The sequence below is a fragment of the Cricetulus griseus genome, assembly GCF_003668045.3.
Source record: "Cricetulus griseus strain 17A/GY chromosome 1 unlocalized genomic scaffold, alternate assembly CriGri-PICRH-1.0 chr1_1, whole genome shotgun sequence".
In the NCBI taxonomy this organism is placed as follows: domain Eukaryota; kingdom Metazoa; phylum Chordata; class Mammalia; order Rodentia; family Cricetidae; genus Cricetulus; species Cricetulus griseus.
In genome coordinates, this window is record NW_023276807.1 from 22,801,717 (window position 1) to 22,822,053 (window position 20,337).

General features: G+C 41.3%; 1 protein-coding gene across 4 annotated transcripts; it reads left to right on the forward strand.

The window, feature by feature from the left end:
- The first annotated feature begins 1,311 nt into the window (after positions 1 to 1,311).
- Ogfrl1 (opioid growth factor receptor like 1) lies at positions 1,312 to 19,991 on the forward strand. 4 transcript variants are annotated; one of them, XM_027392803.2, is made up of 8 exons: positions 1,312 to 1,722; positions 5,945 to 6,031; positions 6,189 to 6,270; positions 9,090 to 9,168; positions 9,268 to 9,334; positions 9,447 to 9,592; positions 14,525 to 15,176; positions 19,347 to 19,991. In XM_027392803.2, the coding sequence occupies exons 1-8, from the start codon at positions 1,483 to 1,485 to the stop codon at positions 19,401 to 19,403; spliced, it is 1,410 nt and encodes a 469-aa protein (XP_027248604.1). In that variant the 5' UTR covers positions 1,312 to 1,482; the 3' UTR covers positions 19,404 to 19,991. The 4 variants fall into 4 exon arrangements, with proteins under 4 accessions (XP_027248604.1, XP_027248605.1, XP_027248606.1 ...); XM_027392804.2 differs by having other exon boundaries at positions 6,192 to 6,270; XM_027392805.2 differs by lacking the exon at positions 19,347 to 19,991 and having other exon boundaries at positions 14,525 to 16,078.
- Positions 19,992 to 20,337: the final 346 nt, after the last annotated feature.

Here is a 20,337-nt window from a genome sequence, read left to right on the forward strand (position 1 = left end):
GCAAAGCATGATGGTCTTTTAGAACAAACAGATCTTGAGAGCCCAAAAGTTATTTACCTCAGATAGGCATGAACACACCCTCCCCCAATAATACTGTCTGGCTCTAATTTTGTCTGGGTCTGACAAGGATTTTGTCTTAATAACATCAGTTTTTATGATATCCTGACCAGAAAGCTCTTTTTGTGTGTGTTATGGGTCCATTATTAGTTTTAGAGCCTCTGGCAGTCATAAAGTCATTAAAGGTCAAGGCTAGATACCACTCTAGAGAAAAACCTGGTTTCATTTTGAAGATGAGGAATTGGGGTCTCAAGAAGCTATGTGACCTATCCAGAGTCAGAAACTAGTGACAGAAGCACCCCTTGTCGCAATGTTTGAAAATAAGCAACCCTGGTTTATCTATGGGGAGGGCATACTCCCCTACCTTGATTTGTATTTTTTAATTGCTAGTTTTGAGTACAATCGATTTATTAAAAAAAAAAACAACCCCCCCAAAAACTAATCCATTTTCTTGGCCCTATTCGACAATATTTTCTGATCACCAATCTCCCTGCATGAGCCCAGGTAGTGTTCCACAGCAGAAAACGTCCCGTCCAGATTCGTGTGCAGGAAGAACGCCCCAGCTTCGTGAGATTTGTTTCATACTCTATCATTTTCGGATTCTTAGGCTGTTATTTTGCCTTGAAGTACTCTTGCCGAATGGTTCCCCCTTAGAACCACGAGTCTGAATCCACTTAGAAACAGCCTCTCTGTGGTACAGATTCTGAGATTTTCTTGCATAGAGCACACACGTGAAGTGGGTAGTGTTAAAACTACTCATAGATGAAACCATGCTGGTCTAGTTCTTTGTTTCAAGAGAAGTTTGCTCTTTGGCTGGGGTGACAGATAGCTCTGACTCTTATATAGACCTCAGGGACTCGAGGTGGCCCTGAGTACTGTTCCTGAAGCTTGGATTTCCTGTTTAGAGGGTGCACTGTCACCGTTAGCTTTTGTCTTCTGCTGCTGCAGCTAATTTGTCTTCCTCTTGGACCAGCCGGTGGGGGCAGGGGTGTGGGCAGGACCCGACAGCTGATGGAGACACCTCCTTCCCACTCTCTGACCTGGGCGGGATCAGTCTTCCCGCTTAGCTGGGAGGAGCCCCAAGGGGGCGGCTCCCGGGCCAGAGAGGGCGGGGCAGCAGCTGACCCCTGTCCACTCCTGGGGACCGTGGAGCAGGCGGAGGGGTGGAGGGGGCGTCCCGGAGGGGCTGGTCGACGGCGCTCGGGAGTGGGTTGGCACCTCGGGGGCGGGGCAGCGGCGGGATGGGCGGGCTGGGACGCGTGCGGCGGCGGCCCCGGGGCGCCCGGCTCCTCCCCGCCTGTGCGCTGGAGCGCCGGTGGCCGCTCTGAGCTGTGCGGCGCGGGCCGTGCGAGCTGCCGCCTGCGCCCCGAGAGGAGCGCGGCCATGCCCGGGCCCTAGCACTAGCGCGCTGCCGCAGCCTCTTCAATGGGCAACCTGCTCGGCGGGGTCAGCTTCCGCGAGCCCACCACCGTGGAGGACTGCGACTCCACCTGGCAGACCGACTCGGAGCCCGAGCCCGAGCAGCCGGGGCCGGCAGGCGGTGGCGAGGAGGGCCAGGAGCACGACGAACCGGAGCAGCCCGAGCAGCCTCCCGAGAGAGCCGGAGGGCGGCCCCGCGCCAGCCCCGTGCCCGAGGACCACGCCGAGGCGGCGGGAGCCGAGCAGGTACGTGGTCCCCGGACCCGTGGTGGGCCCGGCGGAGCTGAGCGCCCAGGCACCGGGGAGGGGGCAGAGCGCGGCCCCCTGGGGGTGCAGGGCGGGATGCTAGGCATACGTGACCCGGGCGCCCGACCTGGGCGAGCCCGAGGTGTCCAGGATCGCCTGGATGGCTAGCTGCTGGCCAGGGGCCTTGCTGTGAGCACCGCAGGGAAGTCCCCCAAGGCAAACCCCTACTCCACTAGGTGTTATCTTTCCCTCTGCGGCGCAGCTGGGTAATACGAAGGAAGGTGGGTTGGGATGAACCAATCTAAAAATAGAGGATTGTGAGGACCCAGCCGGTGCGTGTTACTGTTTATTTAAAAAAAAAAAAAAATCAGAACAGGACGGAACTGCAATTTCCGAGCGGCCCGCAGGCTCCCCCTCAGCGGGGGGTCCACGGCCATTAAAAGTGTTGCAGAAAGGTTCCTGTGCAAACTTAATATGCCTCCGTTCTTTCCCCTAAGACAGACCTTTCAACGACTTCAAGACATTCCTTAAACACCTTGTTTAACCCAGAAGACTTGTTGATCCAACCAAGCTTACATCAGTTGACCAATACAGTTAGGCAGTGAGGTTACAAAGAGAGAGCGAGAGAGACGGTGTCCCTTTACCTCTCCTAGCTTCAGAAACTTTTAAATGGAGAAGCTGTATTTTTAAAAGAAGTCTGTAGTGTGTTTAAGGTTGGTGGTTCTGTATTAGGTCTCCCCTTTACCACTTAAGGGAAAATGGAGCTCCAAGTCCAATGTGACTTCAGGGGAAGCATCGCCTTGCCAGGAAGAAGCCTTTCTATGGGAGCTAATTGAGCATGTTATTGAGATGGAATGCAATTTCGGGGTATGCATGTTGTTTTAATTCCCCATTTTTGAGAATTGTGAACCTTCCAGAGAGAATCTTGCCCAAAGCATAAAGGGAAAGAAAGATGCAAACCTGAGTGTGTGTCTGTCGTCAAAGTGAGCACATTGGCCCTGATGGGTGGGATCTGGCCATCCTTCCCTTGTGCTCTGGTTTGCACCTTATCATTGTGTGCTCAACCCTAAAACAGTATTATATGTCATATTTCTGTGTTTTATTTTTCCCTTTGTCTCTCAAATAAGTAGCCATCAACAGAAATTTGGACTATTGAAAAAGAAACCGGTAATAGTCTAATCAACTAGGTCAGTCTATGTAAAATAAAGTGGTAACATTTAAGCCAATGCCCCGACACTCGAGTAAATAGTAGACCCTTAATAGCTACTTTTTTTTTTTCTGTAAGAACAACCAAACTTCTTAAATAACCTTTTGGCTTTTTGTTTTGATTCTTCACCCTATTTGTTCCTATCTGGAGTAGTCAGTTCCCCCTTTAAAGTAGGTTGCTGACTGGCTTCTCACACTGTCTTTGCTGCCATCCATCTCTCTGTAAACATTACACAAAGGATGGTACCATTAACCAAGATGAGGGAGCCTGGGGCGAAAGATGCTATATAGAGGTTAAGTCTTAAGTTTCCCATCCTATTAACCATCCAAGTGGGATTGTAGAGTAGTTAATGTTATCTATAAATAGATGCTCAGGCTAGGACTGGAGCTGTAGGCAGGCATTTAGGATTAGTTGTATTAAAAAACAGTACAAGATAAAAAAAAAAAAGGTCATTAAGGAGTCATGAGAGATGGGGACAAAGCTTCTCACTCTAGTCCAGTGGTTCTCAAGCTTCCTAATGCTGGGACTCTTTAACACAGTTCCTCATGTTGTGGTGATCCCCAACCATAAAATTACTTCATTGCTACTTCATAACTGTAATTTTGCCACTGTTATGAATTGTAATGTAAATATCTGATAATGCAGGATATCTGAGATCCAATGGGTCATGACCTACAGGTGGAGAACCACTGCTCTATACAGAGGGTGTGATTAAGAGGAAGAACAAAAAAAAAAAAAAAAAGAGGGGACCAGTGACATAGGAAACAAGACTGGAGAGGTGGTATTCTGACAGCCCAGTGCTAACATTGCTTCAGGGTGGAGGGCCTTAAGGGATCTAGTGCTCCTGGGAAGTCATCTGGGATGGTCACTGAGACGTATTTTGACCAGACAGAGATTTATTTGTAAAGTTCCTGATACTCCCATTTTAATTTGATGCTGTGGTCAGAGCCTTATTTAGGTCATGGGGTGGGCTCTAGAAGGATAGAGAGTATTGGGAATTCTTTGGTGATGATTTATTTCAAAGGGGAGCAGAGACATGGTCTGTACTTGGGTAGACTTGGGTCCAGTGAGGTATTTTGCCTAAGTGTAGAGAGACTAGAGCATGCTTGCTGGTTTCTGGCAATGGTTTGGAAAAGGAAAGTTTTGGTGATCCAGGGGGAAGGGAATGGTATGTTAAGGTACAGAATCCTGGCTGTGTAGGTAAAAAGAGGCCCAGATACAGGACAGATGCTGGCAAAGGGTAAAGGATGCAATCATTTACATGGCAGTCTTAGGATACAAGCAAAACATGAGTATATCTTCCTTTCACAGATGCTAAAACTAAGATTCAGCTGAGTGATTTGCTGAAGGCCTCACAGATACCAAGTAGCAGAACCAAGACTCACCTTAATCTCTTGGCTCCAGATCGTGGGTCATTGATCTTTATAACAGGCTTTTCAAATATCCACCACTTCTATCACTTTTTAGCAGGCATGAAACTGGTGCAGACCTAATTAGGCAGACATGGAAGCAGCTGCTTCACGCACTGTTGCTCTGAGCCTTGTTCCATTCTTCTAAGCTCCAGCAACCTTGTTTTTAAGACTCACACACTAATGACTGCCAGTCAGGTATGTTGTAAGATGCGAGTGAAGTAATGTACATGTAAGTGTTTTGTAAATGGCAAAGTGCTCTCTGCAAATGCGGGTGATGATTCATGTGGTTGTAGCTCAGGCTAAGTAGATTCTGAAACTTGCCAGGCAGAGCTATTTTGAAAAGTGTGGCAAGAACAAGAATTGAAGCTTTTCCTTGCTTATGTAACATGACAGTGTAACTACCGTTAGACATCAGAGGATTTGGTGTTAAAGTGGCTCAGTGCTTTGTAGTAAGAGTGAGAATCACACCACTTCAGAAACGTGTGAAAATTGCTTAGAAGGATGCCAGTCTGTCAACACACATAGAGGGTGGGAGATGATGGGAGAGACAGGACTGGGGGCAGCTTTGTTAATGAATATTCATATTTTAACACTGCAGTCTTCACTGTGCTCCCTCTCATTGTCCTGCACATCACTGGACAATACATGATATGGTCTGGAGAGCTAAAGGAAGCCAGACTTGCATCTTATAGGTTGACAGTGATTTCACAGGGGTTGCACTCTGTAAGCAGCCTGAGAGAACTACCACATAGAAAGTACTTCAGTTAACATTGACTCCACCCCAGAGCTCTGTCTTGCTTTGTGTATTTATCTCAAGTTTGCTGATTTATATCCTATCGATTGTTGAATGGACAGATGATTACTCATGCCTTGTATGTTTGTTATGGTACTTTGAAAGAGTTTAGCAAGCTGATTTAGTTTAAAATCCCCCCTCCCTTTCATAAATATTACTTGAATTTCAAGTGCTGCTTGGAGATGCAAATTTAATGAGAATCTTCTGTGTAGAATTGATTTACCATCTTAACCCTTTCATTGTACTATATAAAATAAACTTTGGTATAGGTTCATTTCACATCTGGTGAAACATGTTTTCAATTCATTCTGAGTGCTGTTCTGGATCAATACTGATCCTTAGCATTTACCCTCCGAAGGCGTGAAACAGTTTACTATTTAGTGAATTGAAAGTTTATTATTTAGTGGCACACGAGTTTGTAATGCAAAGGAGGAAGTCATGTCTGAAAGCACTGTTCGGGAGCATCATTAAAGAGAAAGCAACACAGCTGGAAGGTGGTGGCGCACGCCTTTAATCCCAGCACTCGGGAGGCAGAGGCAGGTGGATCTCTGTGAGTTCAAGACCAGCCTGGTCTACAAGAGCTAGTTCCAGGACAGCCTCCAAAGCCACAGAGAAACCCTGCCTTGAAACAACAACAGCAACAACAACAAAAACCAACAACAAAAGATGGGGGGCAACATTATAGTTTCCTTTATCTGGACATGTTGTCAATGTTCAGGGCTCTTTATGGATGTTGAGTATTTTAGAGTTTGTTCTGGAACTTTCTTGGGAACCTTCTCTGTGTAAATGGAGTTTCACTCTGTGTCTTAGGGTGGTGATCCCACAGAAGCAACTGCTAAACCAAAGAGGAGCTTCTATGCCGCGAGGGATTTGTACAAATACCGACATCAGTACCCAGTAAGACAACGGAATGCTTTCCCCCCTTACATGTAAACTCTTGTCTTTCTGTTTTTCTGATTTTACTCTGCTAGTAAGAAAACATGTCAGAGGAATCCTTGTGCCTTTTTGTGTGTGTGTTTCCATATCCTGGAGATTAATATAACTTTTCTTTTAGCAGAACTTCAAAGATATCCGATATCAAAATGACTTGAGCAACCTTCGCTTTTATAAGAATAAAATTCCGTTTAAGCCAGATGGTGAGTAAGCCACCTTGGTAAAAAGCAAATTTTAAATCCTAACAGATAACTGGGTGTTCTTTTCTTATTCTGGAATTTGTGTATTCTTGCTGCATTTGTTGGTTGGTCAGCTTTGTTTTGCCTTGCCATGCAGGCTGATGTGTTCCTAGAGTCCAGGGTTTTAGAGTTGTGGTTATCCATTTAGTAAAACTGTGGAGAAATAGATATTGATTACCATACTTTCTCATCTGTGTGTCATGGTGGTTACTGAAAAGGCAGTTTTTTGGGGTTGGTTGGTTTAGTTTACTTGTTTTGGCTTTTTGTTGTTTTTTAGGCTGTGTGTGTGTGTGTGTGTGTGTGTGTGTGTGTGTGTGTGTGTGTGTGTGTGTGTCTATGAGAGAGAGAGAGAGGAGAGAGAGAGAGAGAGAGAGAGAGAGAGAGAGAGCGCAGAAAGAGGAGAGATTTGTAGAGTGGCAGAAATTCAAATGATTAGATTTTGAAGGGGTTGAATTCAGCTGTTTCATTTTGAAGATGAGGTAACTAGGATATGAAGCCTAAATGACTGACTTGCTGGGTCACTGAAATGATTTTAGAGTGGGGCTAAATTCCAGGGTCCATTGTTCTTTCTGCTATGCTATACCTAAAAATTACTTAGAATATTAATAAAGATATTGCTTGTATCTAGAATTACCTTTGCCACTTTTCAAAATCGAGGGTTGGGAAACTACAGCAACCCAGTCCAAACCCTGCCAAATCAATGTGCCTCCTTCACAATTGTCCAATCTCCCTCATAGCATAGGAGCTTTCCCAAACCCGTAATGAAAATTCACAGTTGCTATGGTAATTTGATTACAAACTTGTAAGAAAAGAACAAGGCGTCACACTGTGCCTCTCAATGGGTATCGGCATTGTGTATAGGCAAAGCAGAAGCCATAGTGTCCTTAGAGGTTTAGTGTGAGCTGACCAGATTGTCCTGATTCTTGTCACTTGCTCTCAGTGAAAACCAAGTGACATTCATGAGTTGACTAGTGAAGGTCCTAGATCAGCCATTCTCAACCTGTAGGTTATGGCCACTTTGGTGGTCCAACGACCCTTCCATAGGGTTGCCTAAGACCATCCAAAAACACAGATATTTACAATATGATTCACAACAGTAGCAAAGTTACAATTATAAAGTAGCAATGAAAATAATTTTATGGCTGGGGTTCACCACAACAGGGTGGGACTGTATTAAAGGGTCACAGCATTAGGAAGGTTGAGAATCAGTGCCCTAGACTGTAAGATGTTCTTGATGACTTTATGTTACCTGATACAAGCTCTAGTTATTTATGAAGAGGGAACCTTGATTGGAACAATACATCAGGTTGGTCTGTGGAAAAGCCTAGGGGATTTTCCTGATTGATGACTGATGAGTGAGGACCTAATGTCACTGGAGACAGTGCCATCCCTGGGCTGGTGGCTCTGGATGGTATAAGATGGCAGGCATGTGAGTCATGAGAAACAAACCAGTAAACAGCATCCTCCATGGCCTCTGCTTCATTCAGTTCCTGCCTTGAGTTCCTATCTTGACTTACTCAGTTATGGGCTGTGATGTGGAAGTGTGAGCGAAATAAGCCTTTTCCTCCCTGTGTTGCTTCTGGTCATGGCGTTTGTCACAGCAATAGGAACTCTAAAATATAAGCCTTTCAGAGTGTTGGGATCTTGGTTTTTGGGAGAGAGAGTCTTGATTCAATGCCCTGAGGAGCATAGCCAGAATGGCCAAATCCAATTAGCTTGAACTTTTGGGAGTCCCAGAAGTCTGGAGGGAAACCTGTGGATATAGATGCAGTTGTATTTACCACGGATTTAAAAAAACATGCAGGGGAAAAATGACTCCAGCATGTTAAACCTGTAGTGTGATTCAATATAAATTTTCACATTTTCTGGGAGGGGCCTAGGTGACAAAAGCTGCTGATCTTTGAGAAAACAAGAATGAGATGAGTTGTGGGTTTGTTTGTTTGGTTTGGTTTGGTTTGGTTTTCTGTAAGATTAGCTTACTGGCCAATTATAAGGACCTTGACAGACTTGAGAATTAATAGCATTTTATTAAGTTCTTACAGGACAACATGGGCCATAATAAAAGGGCTTAATTTCTATAGGTACAAAGACCAATGGTCTCTCCTAGGCTGCTTTGTTACTTGTGTGCGACTCTGAAGAAATTGCTATTACTATTATTACTATTACTAATTTGCTAGTATGTGGCTTTGAACAAATATAAAACTTAAGAGCATTGTTTCTACGAGTAATTTGTTTTGTTAGTCTCATAGAGATGATAATGCTATTTGGAATAGTTTTTCTGCACAGAGTCAGACAGCAAATATGTTAGGCTTTGCAGAATAGTCCATTGTAACACTCAAGTCTGTGTTGTATGGAAAAGCCTCTGTGGGCAGTATATAAATGGTGTACGTGTCTATATTACAATAAAACTTTATTTACAAAATGATCATTAGCCCATATTTGCCATCCTCTGCTTTACAGTACATCACCCAGTTGAGAGTTTGTACTTTTTGTTTGTTTGTTTTTTGAGACAGGGTTTCTGCCTGCCTCTCCTTCCCACGAGCTAGGATTAAAGGTGTGCACCACCGCTGCCAAGAGAGTTTGTAATTTGAGGTGCTGCTAATTTTTTGTTTAAATTAGGCTTATTACAGAGTATGTGGCATAGAGTATTCCTCTTTTAGGGGTGTTCTTGTGTGTTGTCTTTAAAATAAATGTTTTAATATAAAACTCAGGTGACTTGTATATTAAAATGCCATCACCATGTTTTCAGCGATTGGCTCATTTTCTAAATATTTACTGTTTAGGTGTTTACATTGAAGAGGTTCTAAATAAATGGAAAGGAGACTATGAGAAGCTGGAGCACAACCACACTTACATTCAATGGTCAGTTAAATGTTCTCTACCTTGAACCGTGTCCTGTTTAATCATGTGTTCTCAAGACAATGTTAATTGAAAATTTTTATTTTATTTATCACAAACTAGGCTTTTCCCCCTGAGAGAACAAGGCTTGAACTTTTATGCTAAAGAATTAACTACATATGAAATTGAGGTAATGCAAGCTCAACTCATCTTCCATGAGACAGCCAAATAATATTCTGACTTTATTGTCCTGAAAGCTACTGAATCATTTCAAGTGACGTTCTTTTTCCTTCTTATATTAGGAATTCAAGAAGACAAAAGAAGCAATCAGAAGATTCCTCTTGGCCTATAAAATGATGCTAGAATTTTTCGGAATAAAGCTGATTGATAAAACAGGAAATGTGGCTCGGGCTGTGAATTGGCAGGAAAGATTTCAACATCTGAATGAGTAAGTGAAGCCCCAGTGCTAAGCCAGTGGCCTTTTCCTGTGGCACCATTCTCTGGAAAGTAGGACTAGGTAGCCATTGGGCATAGGAATAGCTAGATATCAGACATAGGACTACTAGATTTGGGGCATAGGACTAGCTAGCTGTTGGACATAGGACTAGCTAGATGTTGGACATAGAAATAGGAATCAAAATCCATGCAGAAATGCATTTATTCCTTCTTGTACATCTTAAAGCAAAGCACAGAAACTCCAAAGGACAAATTCTACATAGAGCATTGGCTGTTCTGCTTCAGAGCGGTTTCTTCCTGAATCCTCTGCCTGCAGCCAAACGTGGCTTCTCTCCCTCTGTGCGCCATATTTCATGGAGTTTATAGCTATTGCTTGCTTGTATTTTTTTCATGTATTCTCTCCTAGGCTATAGGCTGCTTGCAGTACAAATGGTTTCTAATATCTTTATGCATGCAAATGTCTTAGATTAAATTCATGACTGAGGTCTATGATTTATAAAAATTGTTTCATTCAATGTGGCTATACTTCTAACTAAAATAGAGGAAAAGTTATCTTCATGAGTTAGGTAAAAGACAAATACCTATTTCTGGTTAATTCCAAAATCTATAAAGGAAGATCTAACAGCTTTCTTGGATGGGTTTATCTGTATTCTTTTGCTTGAATATGTATAATGGTAATTAATACTTATAACCAAAGTTTAGTTTTAAAAATATTTTCTTCATATGCACACTGGGTTTTTTCCCCCATTTTTAATTATAGAGTGACTTATAAGTACTGGACTATAAAACCAACAATTTTTTAAGAAACTTTTTTTAGCACCTTGTAATTAGCTGAACTGGGCAAGTATTAAGGAAAAAAAACCAACGTAAGTGATTTCTCTTTGGCAAAAACAATCAGAGTCTTGGCATCAGCTCTTTAAATTTTTTGCATCTTCCTAGAATTTACCCTGGCTTTAGTAAAAGGAGCAGAAATACTAGTGTTGGGTATCTTTTTCCTGTGTTGTAAGTAACACTGTGAAAACAGTAGGCTCTGCTAAAGCCTTGAAAATATGGGCATAAAGCATTCCAATCCTGAGACTGGCTAACTAACTGCTAACTGGGTTTAAGTTTGATAGGTCAGCTGTTTAAAGGCGAGTGTATATGCATCTGCCTGTGTCGTGCAGACAGCCACATCTGGATGGTTTCTAAGCAACTTTGTCAGACTGTTGAAAAGCTGTATGCAAGTCAGCCATTAGCAAAAGTGATCAGACCTCACTTTTTGTGTACACACCACTATCGTTTTGTACTTTCTGCTTGGAATGACAGTGTAGTTTGGAGCATTGAAGTTATAAATCCTGGGCAGAATGTGATCAAAGGCTGAAATCCTCCCCAGGGTGTCATGGTCAGGTCTTTTCATTTAGAGCCAAAAACAGAGCCCTTTCTGAAGGCTTTATTTAATTAGGTTGTCTCTTAGTCTCAGTCGTAAAAATGGCTTGAGTCCACAGCCTTTCTACTCTGTCCCACCTAGCAACCTCTCCTCCTGTCATCCAGTGTCTCTCTGCTTTTGCAGCTCTGAATGAACTCTCCTAGGCAAAATAAATAAATAAATAAATAAATTTGAACAAAATATTTTACATGTATATGTGTGTGCCTGCTTGTCTGTGCATGTGCCCACATATGTGCAGATGCCTGAAGAAGTCAGAAGATCCAGTGGAACTGGTGTTCCCAGGCAGTTGTGATTTGCCTAATGCAGATGCTGGGAACCAAATTTATATTCTCTGCAAGACTTTCTCTTTTTTTGAGACAAGATCTCTGAATCCAGGCTAACTTCAAATTTGCCATCCTCCCAGCACTGTCTTCCAAATCCTGGGATGCCACTGCAACTTCCTCATTGCCAAAAGTTTTTATTGATGGTATTTGAGCAAATGATGTGGAATGATGGAAACATATCTCCTCTGTTTTCATTTGGATTCTTCTGTGTCTTATCCTTAAATGTCATTGCTTTATATGTGATTGAAGCCCTGTGACATCTTGAACTTTTTAGAATAGTCTGGGATCTGGTTCTATTTCTAGCTCAGTGGAAGCAAACTGTTTAATCAGAGTAACACTAAGTAACATTGAGTGAACAGGTGACGTGATAAAATACAGTGGTGAAATATGTTCAGGCATGCAAGTACAGATATGCAGATCGACCACGAAAGATGCTGTTCAGGTCATGTTTTCAATGAACCATACTAGTCTTATCTTAGGTTTTATTTCCCTCCCATGTTCTCTCTTTGCCTATGTAGTCTTCTGGCAAAATCAACCCTACCCTTTTGTCTGTATGGCCGCCACCCTTCCTCCATTCCCTGGTGTGCAAGCCCAAGGCCATGTTCAGGTTCAGCAAGATTTAACTTCTCTTTCACCACTTTGCCTTTGATTGCAACATTGATATCAAATCATTCTTAAACCCCCAATGTCTTTGTTTTACAGATAATTTCATTCTAGAACCCTGATCATAATTTTCTGCAGCTCGGGGTTTTTATGTTTTTTTTCTGTTGCATAAATACTTTCACGTATGAATATATAGATACTAAAGAATGTGTGTGCAAATACCAACTTTCCTGTTCATCTTAGAGTGGTTTTATTGCAAGTCTGGTATCTGCTTCATCATGTTTTGGGTTTTGTCAATTCCTCCAGTATAAGAACTCTACATTAATGTGGCAGCTAAATCAATCCTGTTGTTTGTGGTATGGTTTCTTAATGTTACTCCAGTCACATTGTCTCAAACACATTTTAAAATATAGACTTGAGGCTGGAAAGATGGCTCAGCAGCTAGAGCAGTTACTGCTCTTGCAAAGGACCAGGGTGTAGGTCCCAGCACCCACGTGGCGTCTCACTGCCTGTAAGTCCAGTTCCTGTGACTCTCTCACCTTCCTCAACTCCTGCACACACATAATGCATATAAATTCACACAACTATGAACACAGACACATAAATAAGCTTTAAAAATTCAGATATTACAGATTCATAATGCTCAGATAGATGTCTAAGTGTCAACTTTCAGGTTGAAAACATTAAAATTTAAAATAATACTTTGGGGATGAAACATCCAAGAGGATGGAGATAATAAAATTTGCGTGGGCTTATCTATCCCAGTAGTTGGTTAGCTCAAATAATTAAGATTTTTGTTTTGTCTGTATTCTCTTCCGGAAGTATAAGACCATGGGGCTACATACTTTGGTTTCTCAAATAATTTTGACATCTTTCTCCAACTTTCCCAGATGATTTGGTAACTGCACCTAATTGAAAACTCAAGCATGTTTGGAAGCTGGGGCAGATATGTGTAGTTCTTTCAAGAAAGTCCAGTATCTGATTTAAAACAGGGTTTGTGGAGTGAGAAGCAATGGCTCGTTCTGTTGTGTAGCAATTCTGGGTTAACGTGCACCTGACATGTTACTGTCAGACATGCTTCTGTAATGGGGGATCTGAAGGGTTTGGCCAGGTGTAAGGCAAGTGCATTCAGCTGAACAGGGCTGGGGAGGGAGGTGATGGCTTGTGACAAAGGGGAGAACACTAATCCAAGAATGGCCTCAGTTTTTGAAAGAGAAAGCTAGCAATGTCATGTGGGAGAGGTGCATGTTTGGAATCAGGATTGTGATGAGTAAGATTTAACGCTTTTTAATGAGGGAAGGGGAAGTGAGAATGGCAAAGATGGAAGAAATAGGTTAAGCGGAGTGCAGATACAGTGTTACTCAATGCCAAATTCTGTTTTAGTAGATAATCATAGTACCAACAGTGCTAAGAGCTGAGGGTGGTGGGTGATACATGCTTATAATCCCAGCACTGGGGAAGTGAAGACAAGCAGATCCCTGGCAATGGTGGCCAACTAGCCTAGCCTCCTGGAGGCCAATGAGATACCCAGTCTCAAATAATGGGGTGAGTGGTGGTAGAGAAACGATGCCAGAGGACATGTTTGCACACACACACACACACACACACACACACACACACACACACACACACACACACACACACATCACACATACATGCACACACAAAATAGTTCTAAACAACATGCAAAAGTTCCTGAGTTTGTCCATGTCTTTCATTTGTATCATCTCATTGGATTTTTACAACAGTGCAGTTAGAGTGTGGGTCCTCTTCCCCATTTTACAGATGAAAACACAGAGGCTTAGATGGGCATCGTCATTTCTCATTGCGGCTGAGTAACAAAGCTAGGGCCTGACTGGCTCTGAGGTCCACAACAGCTAAGGCAGACTCTGTCAAGTCAGTACTGTTTCTTTTGCCACAATTGTTCTAGCCAGATAATAAGACTGAGCACCGTGTTCCTGTGACTTATCTTACCTAGCAGCAGATTTTGCTGGTCAGTTGGTGCTGTTAATCACCATTTGGCTGTTAGGTAGAGTGTCTCTGGTTAGCCCTGGCTACCTGTGATAAGTAGCATACATTGATGATGTTGCAAGCTCGGAAGATTCCTGTAGATGCCGTAATTCACAGATTGTACAGAACCCTATACGTACTCTGTTTTGTTCCTGTAGATACGCATCCGTGATGAGGTTTCTAAGTTAGACATGGGAAGAGACCACAGTAATTAATAATAATGTGGGGAGGTTCTAATATTCCTGTAGTAAGAGTTATGTGCACACATCATTTATTCTCCCATCTGTTTTTGTACCATCCTTACTTCTTATGGCGATATCAGCTAACCTGATGCTTGGCTGTTTGTGCAAGCTGCTCTCCTAGATCACTGGTCCCCAGATACATTAATAAGCAAGGTAACACAGGCGAGGATCCGTTCAATCCTAATTGTTCTTTATATGAAGAGTCTTTTAAAGAGGAGAGTTTGTTTTTACGTTTGGGTTTCACATTGGTTATATTACACCGAGGCCTCAGAGTTAAATACATTCCGTTCTCTCTCATTTTATTCAATTCTTTCTTTCAGGTCCCAGCACAACTATTTAAGAATTACACGAATTCTGAAAAGCCTTGGTGAGCTTGGGTACGAGAGTTTTAAGTCTCCTCTTGTAAAATTCATTCTCCACGAGGCTCTAGTGGAAAACACTATTCCCAATATTAGGCAGAGTGCTCTGGAGTATTTTGTGTATACAATTAGAGACAGAAGAGAGAGGAGAAAGCTCCTGCGGTTTGCCCAGAAACATTACACACCGTCGGAGAATTTCATCTGGGGACCACCTAGAAAAGAACAGCCAGAGCGAAGCAAAGCCCAGAAAACTCCTACTCTGCCCACTTCGGGTTCGAACAGTCAAACTTCCATGCACAAGAAATCCAAGGACTCCAAAAATTCTTCAGTAGCTATTCACCTAAATAGCAAAACTATGGAAGAAAAGAAGGGAGCCTCCAGGGAGACTGGGGAGGAGACAGACAAGCCGAGCCCAGAGCCCTGCAGTGAAGATACCAAGCCAAGAAACACAGAGAAAGACAGTGCTGCTGACGAATCGAATTCCCCACCGGAGGAGAAAACAGTTACTGAGACCACAGGGAAAGGGGTGTGTCCAACTTCTGAAAACATTAGAGAGGGGGAAACCCAGAGCAAAGACTTGGAAAATCCTGAAAACACCAGTTGCCATGATGAGGTAATGTCACAGTGAATTGTCACAAACCCACAAACCAGTTCCTGTCAAGGGAATAAAAAAGTAGTCTAACTTATCCTGAAGAACAGAGATGAGGTCATGTTTAAGACGTTAGCCATCTGTGACTTTTGTTGTTAATCCCTTGGTTCTTGCCTTTGGATCACAATGAATTTGGATATTTAATAAGCAATTTTTAAAACCGGTTCCAATAAAAGAATATATTTAGGATGTATTTCCAAATTCTGTATATAACAGTCACTTTAAAAATATTTTCAAGTTATCTGGAACTAATGGAGTAGCATTTGGTATTCAACACATTCTCCTGGGAGATTCATGCAGAAATGAGAGCCTCTCATGATGCAGTTACACCTGGCTTGTATTCATTTTGAAACTGGAAGGATGAGGTGTTCTCAAATGTAGCCAGAAAGTAATCTGGACTCTTTGATAGCAGCACCTCAGTGTTCTTAGCTTTGACTCTGCAGTGGCTGTCTTTCCCACTTGTCTGCAGTCCTGCTTTTTCCTGTCTTTGTCAGCTTCCAGATGAGTTTCCTAGTACGTTAGGACCCTCTCCTGTCCAGGTGGAAGAGGGGAAATTTTAATAGTCTGATTTCACAACTTTTTAAAATGTTTAGAATAATGAAGGTATTTTCAGTAATAAGTGCTTATAAAGGATTTGTGTGTATGTACGAGAAAAAATCCAGAAAAAAAAAGACTGATTTTTTTTTTTTTTTTTTTTGCGTCTGTTCTATACAAAATTGGTGATTGATTATGGATGCAAATCACTTAGGAGTGCTTTTTTCTGTTTTGTTTTGTTTTTTTGGTTTTTGTTTTTTTGTTTTTTTTGTTGTTGTTGTTTTGTTTTTTCAAGACAGGGTTTCTCTGTGGCTTTTGAGGCTGTCCTGGAACTAGCTCTTGTAGACCAGGCTGGTATGGAACTCACTGAGATCCGCCTGCCTCTGCCTCCCGAGTGCTGGGATTAAAGGTGTGCGCCACCAACGCCCGGCTAGGAGTGCTTTAAAAAAAAAAAATCACAAGAGTTACTCATTTTTAAAAAGATGTCTCCCCACACTGTCAGCAAACACATTTGTCCTTTGAGCCATTAGTATATTGATACCGTGAGCATTATGGGATTACTGATGTCACTAGTCCACAGTGTCTACATGTACGTGTGTATGTTCCCCTTTAGTTTGTCACTTTGGAACTGAGAACAGTTTGCAGTTACCTAGACTCACTTTTAGTAAGTACTAGATATATTGCATCACATTGGCTAAAAGTTTTATTTTGTATAGTTGTAGCTAGTTATTATTACATATCCGAAGACAATCAGAAACACTGTGATGGGAACTTGAGAACATTCATACAAACACAGACAAAGCAATGGACAGAGAATTTCTCACGTTTTTTTATTTAGCAAGGAATTGACTAAAACCTCTCCTCGGCTTTTAAGAAAGGTCCTGTATGCTTTCACTGCAACCCTCCTGCCCCAGGGAGCTTCTACAGTTTCCTCTTTCATAGCACATCGATCTCATAATCACCTAGTTGGGTCTTTCCCACCCTCACGTTCAGTGCTGATTCCTACAGACTACTCCCACCAGTCTCATGCTTTTAGAAATAAGATTTACTGTTTTTAAATTTACACAACACAGCCCTGTTGCTTATCCCTGATTTTCTTTCTTTTCTTTTTTTGTGCATGAGAGTGGCTCGGGGGTGGGAGGTTGGGGGCAATGTTGTGTATCATATCCCAGTAGGTAAGACATGAAACACTTCATCATTTAGTTACTGTAATTCAACAGCTTTAGTTTGTTCCAATTTACACATGGTTCAGGGATGAAAGAGGACTACTAAGTTAATCTGAATTGTAGCGATATGATCAATTTAATTCAGAATGTCTTCATTTTGAACACACAGTGAAGCATTCAGACCACTGTAAGGGTATTTAATATAAAAACCATGGGATCAAGGGGGTTGGAGAGATGGCTCAGAGGTTAAGAACACTCACCGCTCTTCTAAAAGACCAGGGTTTAGTTCCCAGCACCTATACTAGGTGGTTCACAACTGCCTGGAGTACCAAGGGGTCTGCCTTCCAGGGGAACTGTGTGCGTGTCGAGCACATACATACATGCAGATTCACATGCACAATACATATAAATAAGTTTTTAAAAAAATAAACATGGGTCAGATGCTAAAAATATTTTTTAAAAATATGATACCAGAAACTAAAATTTATACAATCTGAATCACTTAGAAATTATGCTGTACTAGAACCCTTAGAAACAAAAACACTTAACAATTTAGATCTTAGACTGTTATTCCCTATTAATGGTTTTGGTAGCTTGTACTATTTAACTTGAGAATATTTAGTCTCAAGAGGACTGCTCCCTGGCTTCCATCTAAAAGAGTGGCCTTTTTTCATGATGGTCATTTATACTGCATATTCATAAGGTGGCAATGTTTCCTACATTTAATCTGTAAAAAGAGGAGAGAGAATAACTCAGTGAAGAACAAGTTAAAGGAAGTCCTTCCTTTTGCTGATAAAAATTGAACATCTCAATTTTTTTCTATTAAGAGCACTTTGTACATTTCATAGTTTTTAAATATAAGATGTATAGGCGATGTATTTACATGTGTGTTAGATATCAAACAGCCCTCTGAATTTGGCTTCTGTGTTTTATGTTTTTGCAAACTATCATATGCTTGCAGAAATTTGCTAAAAAGCTATTCCAGAAAATGCTGTATAGCATGGCCAAGTAGCTAGACGCATTGCTGAGCATCCATAGGTGTTCTCATTTGGTCTTTGTTGTGCCATGGACTGTAAGGACACTAAGTATTGGCTATTGATAAAATTACATTTCACAACAAATAGATGTCATATTGCTTGATTTAGTGCATTTCTAATATTTTTTCGCTTTCATATTTCAGAGGAGAAAATATATGTGAAGATATTTTGAAATACTGTAAAGTGATAAATAGTTATATATTTCTGTATGGTGGAGATGTTTCTGATATTAAGATTATTGTATCATTCTGCATTTTTTGAGCTCATTTTCATGAGAAAATCTAAATAATCCATGGTGGACATAAAAAAAAAATCTGTGCTTCCTCTAAATTAAGACTAGTTGTCAGTTCTAAAATTATGGTGTATAGCTTTATTTTGTTTTAGGCTTTGAGACTATATTTTTCAATTTTTAGCAGAGAAGGTGTATAACTCAGGAGTTACTAAGAAAGTTCTAAGGGTTTTTTTCTTACTCTTTTTTATTTTTTTTTTGATGTTACATATATAAATACATGAACATGTAATAAAAATCTGTCACAGAAATGATGCTTTGTACCACACCCTCCTGGTTTTCACAATTTACTAGGAACGAAGGTAGGATGGCTTAACAAGGAAAAAAAATATACAGTGAGGTAGTCCTTAAAAGACATTTTAGTAAATAAACCTACATGTCAAATGGTAAAAAGAAAAAGAAAGTTAAATGAACAAAGAATATTTGGTTAATTGTTTTAAAGTCAAAGTCTCCCATTTATGATAAAGTGATTGAGCCAAGCAAATGTAAAACTACCGTCTAGGCACCTCTAAAGTCTGGGGTTTGTAACACAAGAACTTAAAATCTTAATTTTAATATGTCCACAGGACTTTAATGACTATTTGGAGTAAGATCCCTTTTCACAGGAGTATCGGGGACTAGTCTGTTGTTTTCCCACTTAGAAAAATTTGCCTCTCTCTCTCTCTCTCTCTCTCTCTCTCTCTCTCTCTCTCTCTCTCTCTCTCTCTGTGTGTGTGTGTGTGTGTGTGTGTGTACACACATACACACTATGAGCTGAAATTTGACTTGCTAAGATCATTCAAGATAGAGGTAGTTTTAGAGGAAGATGGCTGGAGTGAATTTCGGACCTAGGAATCTAGCAATACACATCTAACTCACCTCTTTGAGCATTGGGGCTTGTAGCGTTTATTGGTTTATTGCAGGAACATATTTGTGTGGGAAAGCTCTAGGGTGACAGTAAGTACCACCCTGCCTCCCCCATTGTTCTAGTGAGCTCACCCACCCAGCAGATTGTTTCAGAGACAGTCTGCTTTTAGAAATCTCACTATTAAAATGAGTAATATAGTTCTAATATGAAGGCCTAGAGGTTTCAGATGTGCCTTAATGAATGTAAATGGTTTTCTTCCAGAAGTTCACATCACTATCCCATCGTAAACTCTTGTCATGTGGAACTTCCCAGGAGTAGAAGTCATGTTAATAAAACTTGAGTCGATGCTTTATCATATTGGAGAAATTACTATTTAATGACAAGAGCACCAATTCCTAAAGTATACTCACCACAGTTTTCAACCATTTGTCACCTTCGTCCAAAGAGTTCCGAGGAGCAAAGATTTATCTGTGTTACTGTGTTACTTTTGGGTTTCTCTGTTCTTTTATATGCTGGCTCAGTGACACATCCTTTGGTTATCGCAAGTCATAGTGATCTGTTTTACATTCTGTTCTTGCATTCAGATGGCTACATCAAATGGAATGTTGTTATAGAAATTATTCAAGTCTCCATTCTAGTAGTTATTTCGAGGAATCTGAAATCAGTTCGAAAAATCTTCATGTTACATTCTTAGTAGGCATGTTTTAAAGGCTTGTTCCTGAATTGCCCTAGAATAGAGAACATATTCGGTGTCATCTGCTTTTGCCAATTAATTCTGTTGTGAAATTTATTGTTTTGGTTATTTGTGGAAAATAACTTCCTGGTTTATGTTTTCTTGAATTAAAGTTTTCATGTGGAAAATCTTGTGATGGACTTGTGTTGTGCTCCTAACCCTGGCTGGCTGGCTGGAAATGGAGTTCAGAGGAGAGGGGGTTAAAAATCATGTGAGCATCTTGGGAGGCAGAACAAGCCCCGTTCATGGCCATGGTGGGGAGGGGTTCTTTACATGGATCTGGTTCATGAAGCTGTTGGACCTGTGACCTCTGCTGCCCAGAAATGATAGGCCTTCTTGGATCCCATACCCAATTTCAATGTATGTTGTTTTTCACAGAATATTTTCACAGCAGTTTAGCAACTTGTGAGCAAATGGACATCTGCTATGTAAATTAGTCCTATCACTGTATCTATCCTGGGAGACACTAAAATATCCCTCTTCACCTTGATTCTTCAATCAAATTTCTTTTGAGCTGTT

Excerpts from the sequence above, each read along its gene's own strand:
- Ogfrl1 (XM_027392803.2), top strand. The coding sequence starts at position 1,483 with ATGGGCAACCTGCTCGGCGGGGTCAGCTTCCGCGAGCCCACCACCGTG. Across the intron at positions 6,271-9,089 it reads AATTCCGTTTAAGCCAGATG|GTGTTTACATTGAAGAGGTT; the intron begins GTGAGTAAGCCA and ends TTTACTGTTTAG. Across the intron at positions 9,335-9,446 it reads TAACTACATATGAAATTGAG|GAATTCAAGAAGACAAAAGA; the intron begins GTAATGCAAGCT and ends TTCTTATATTAG.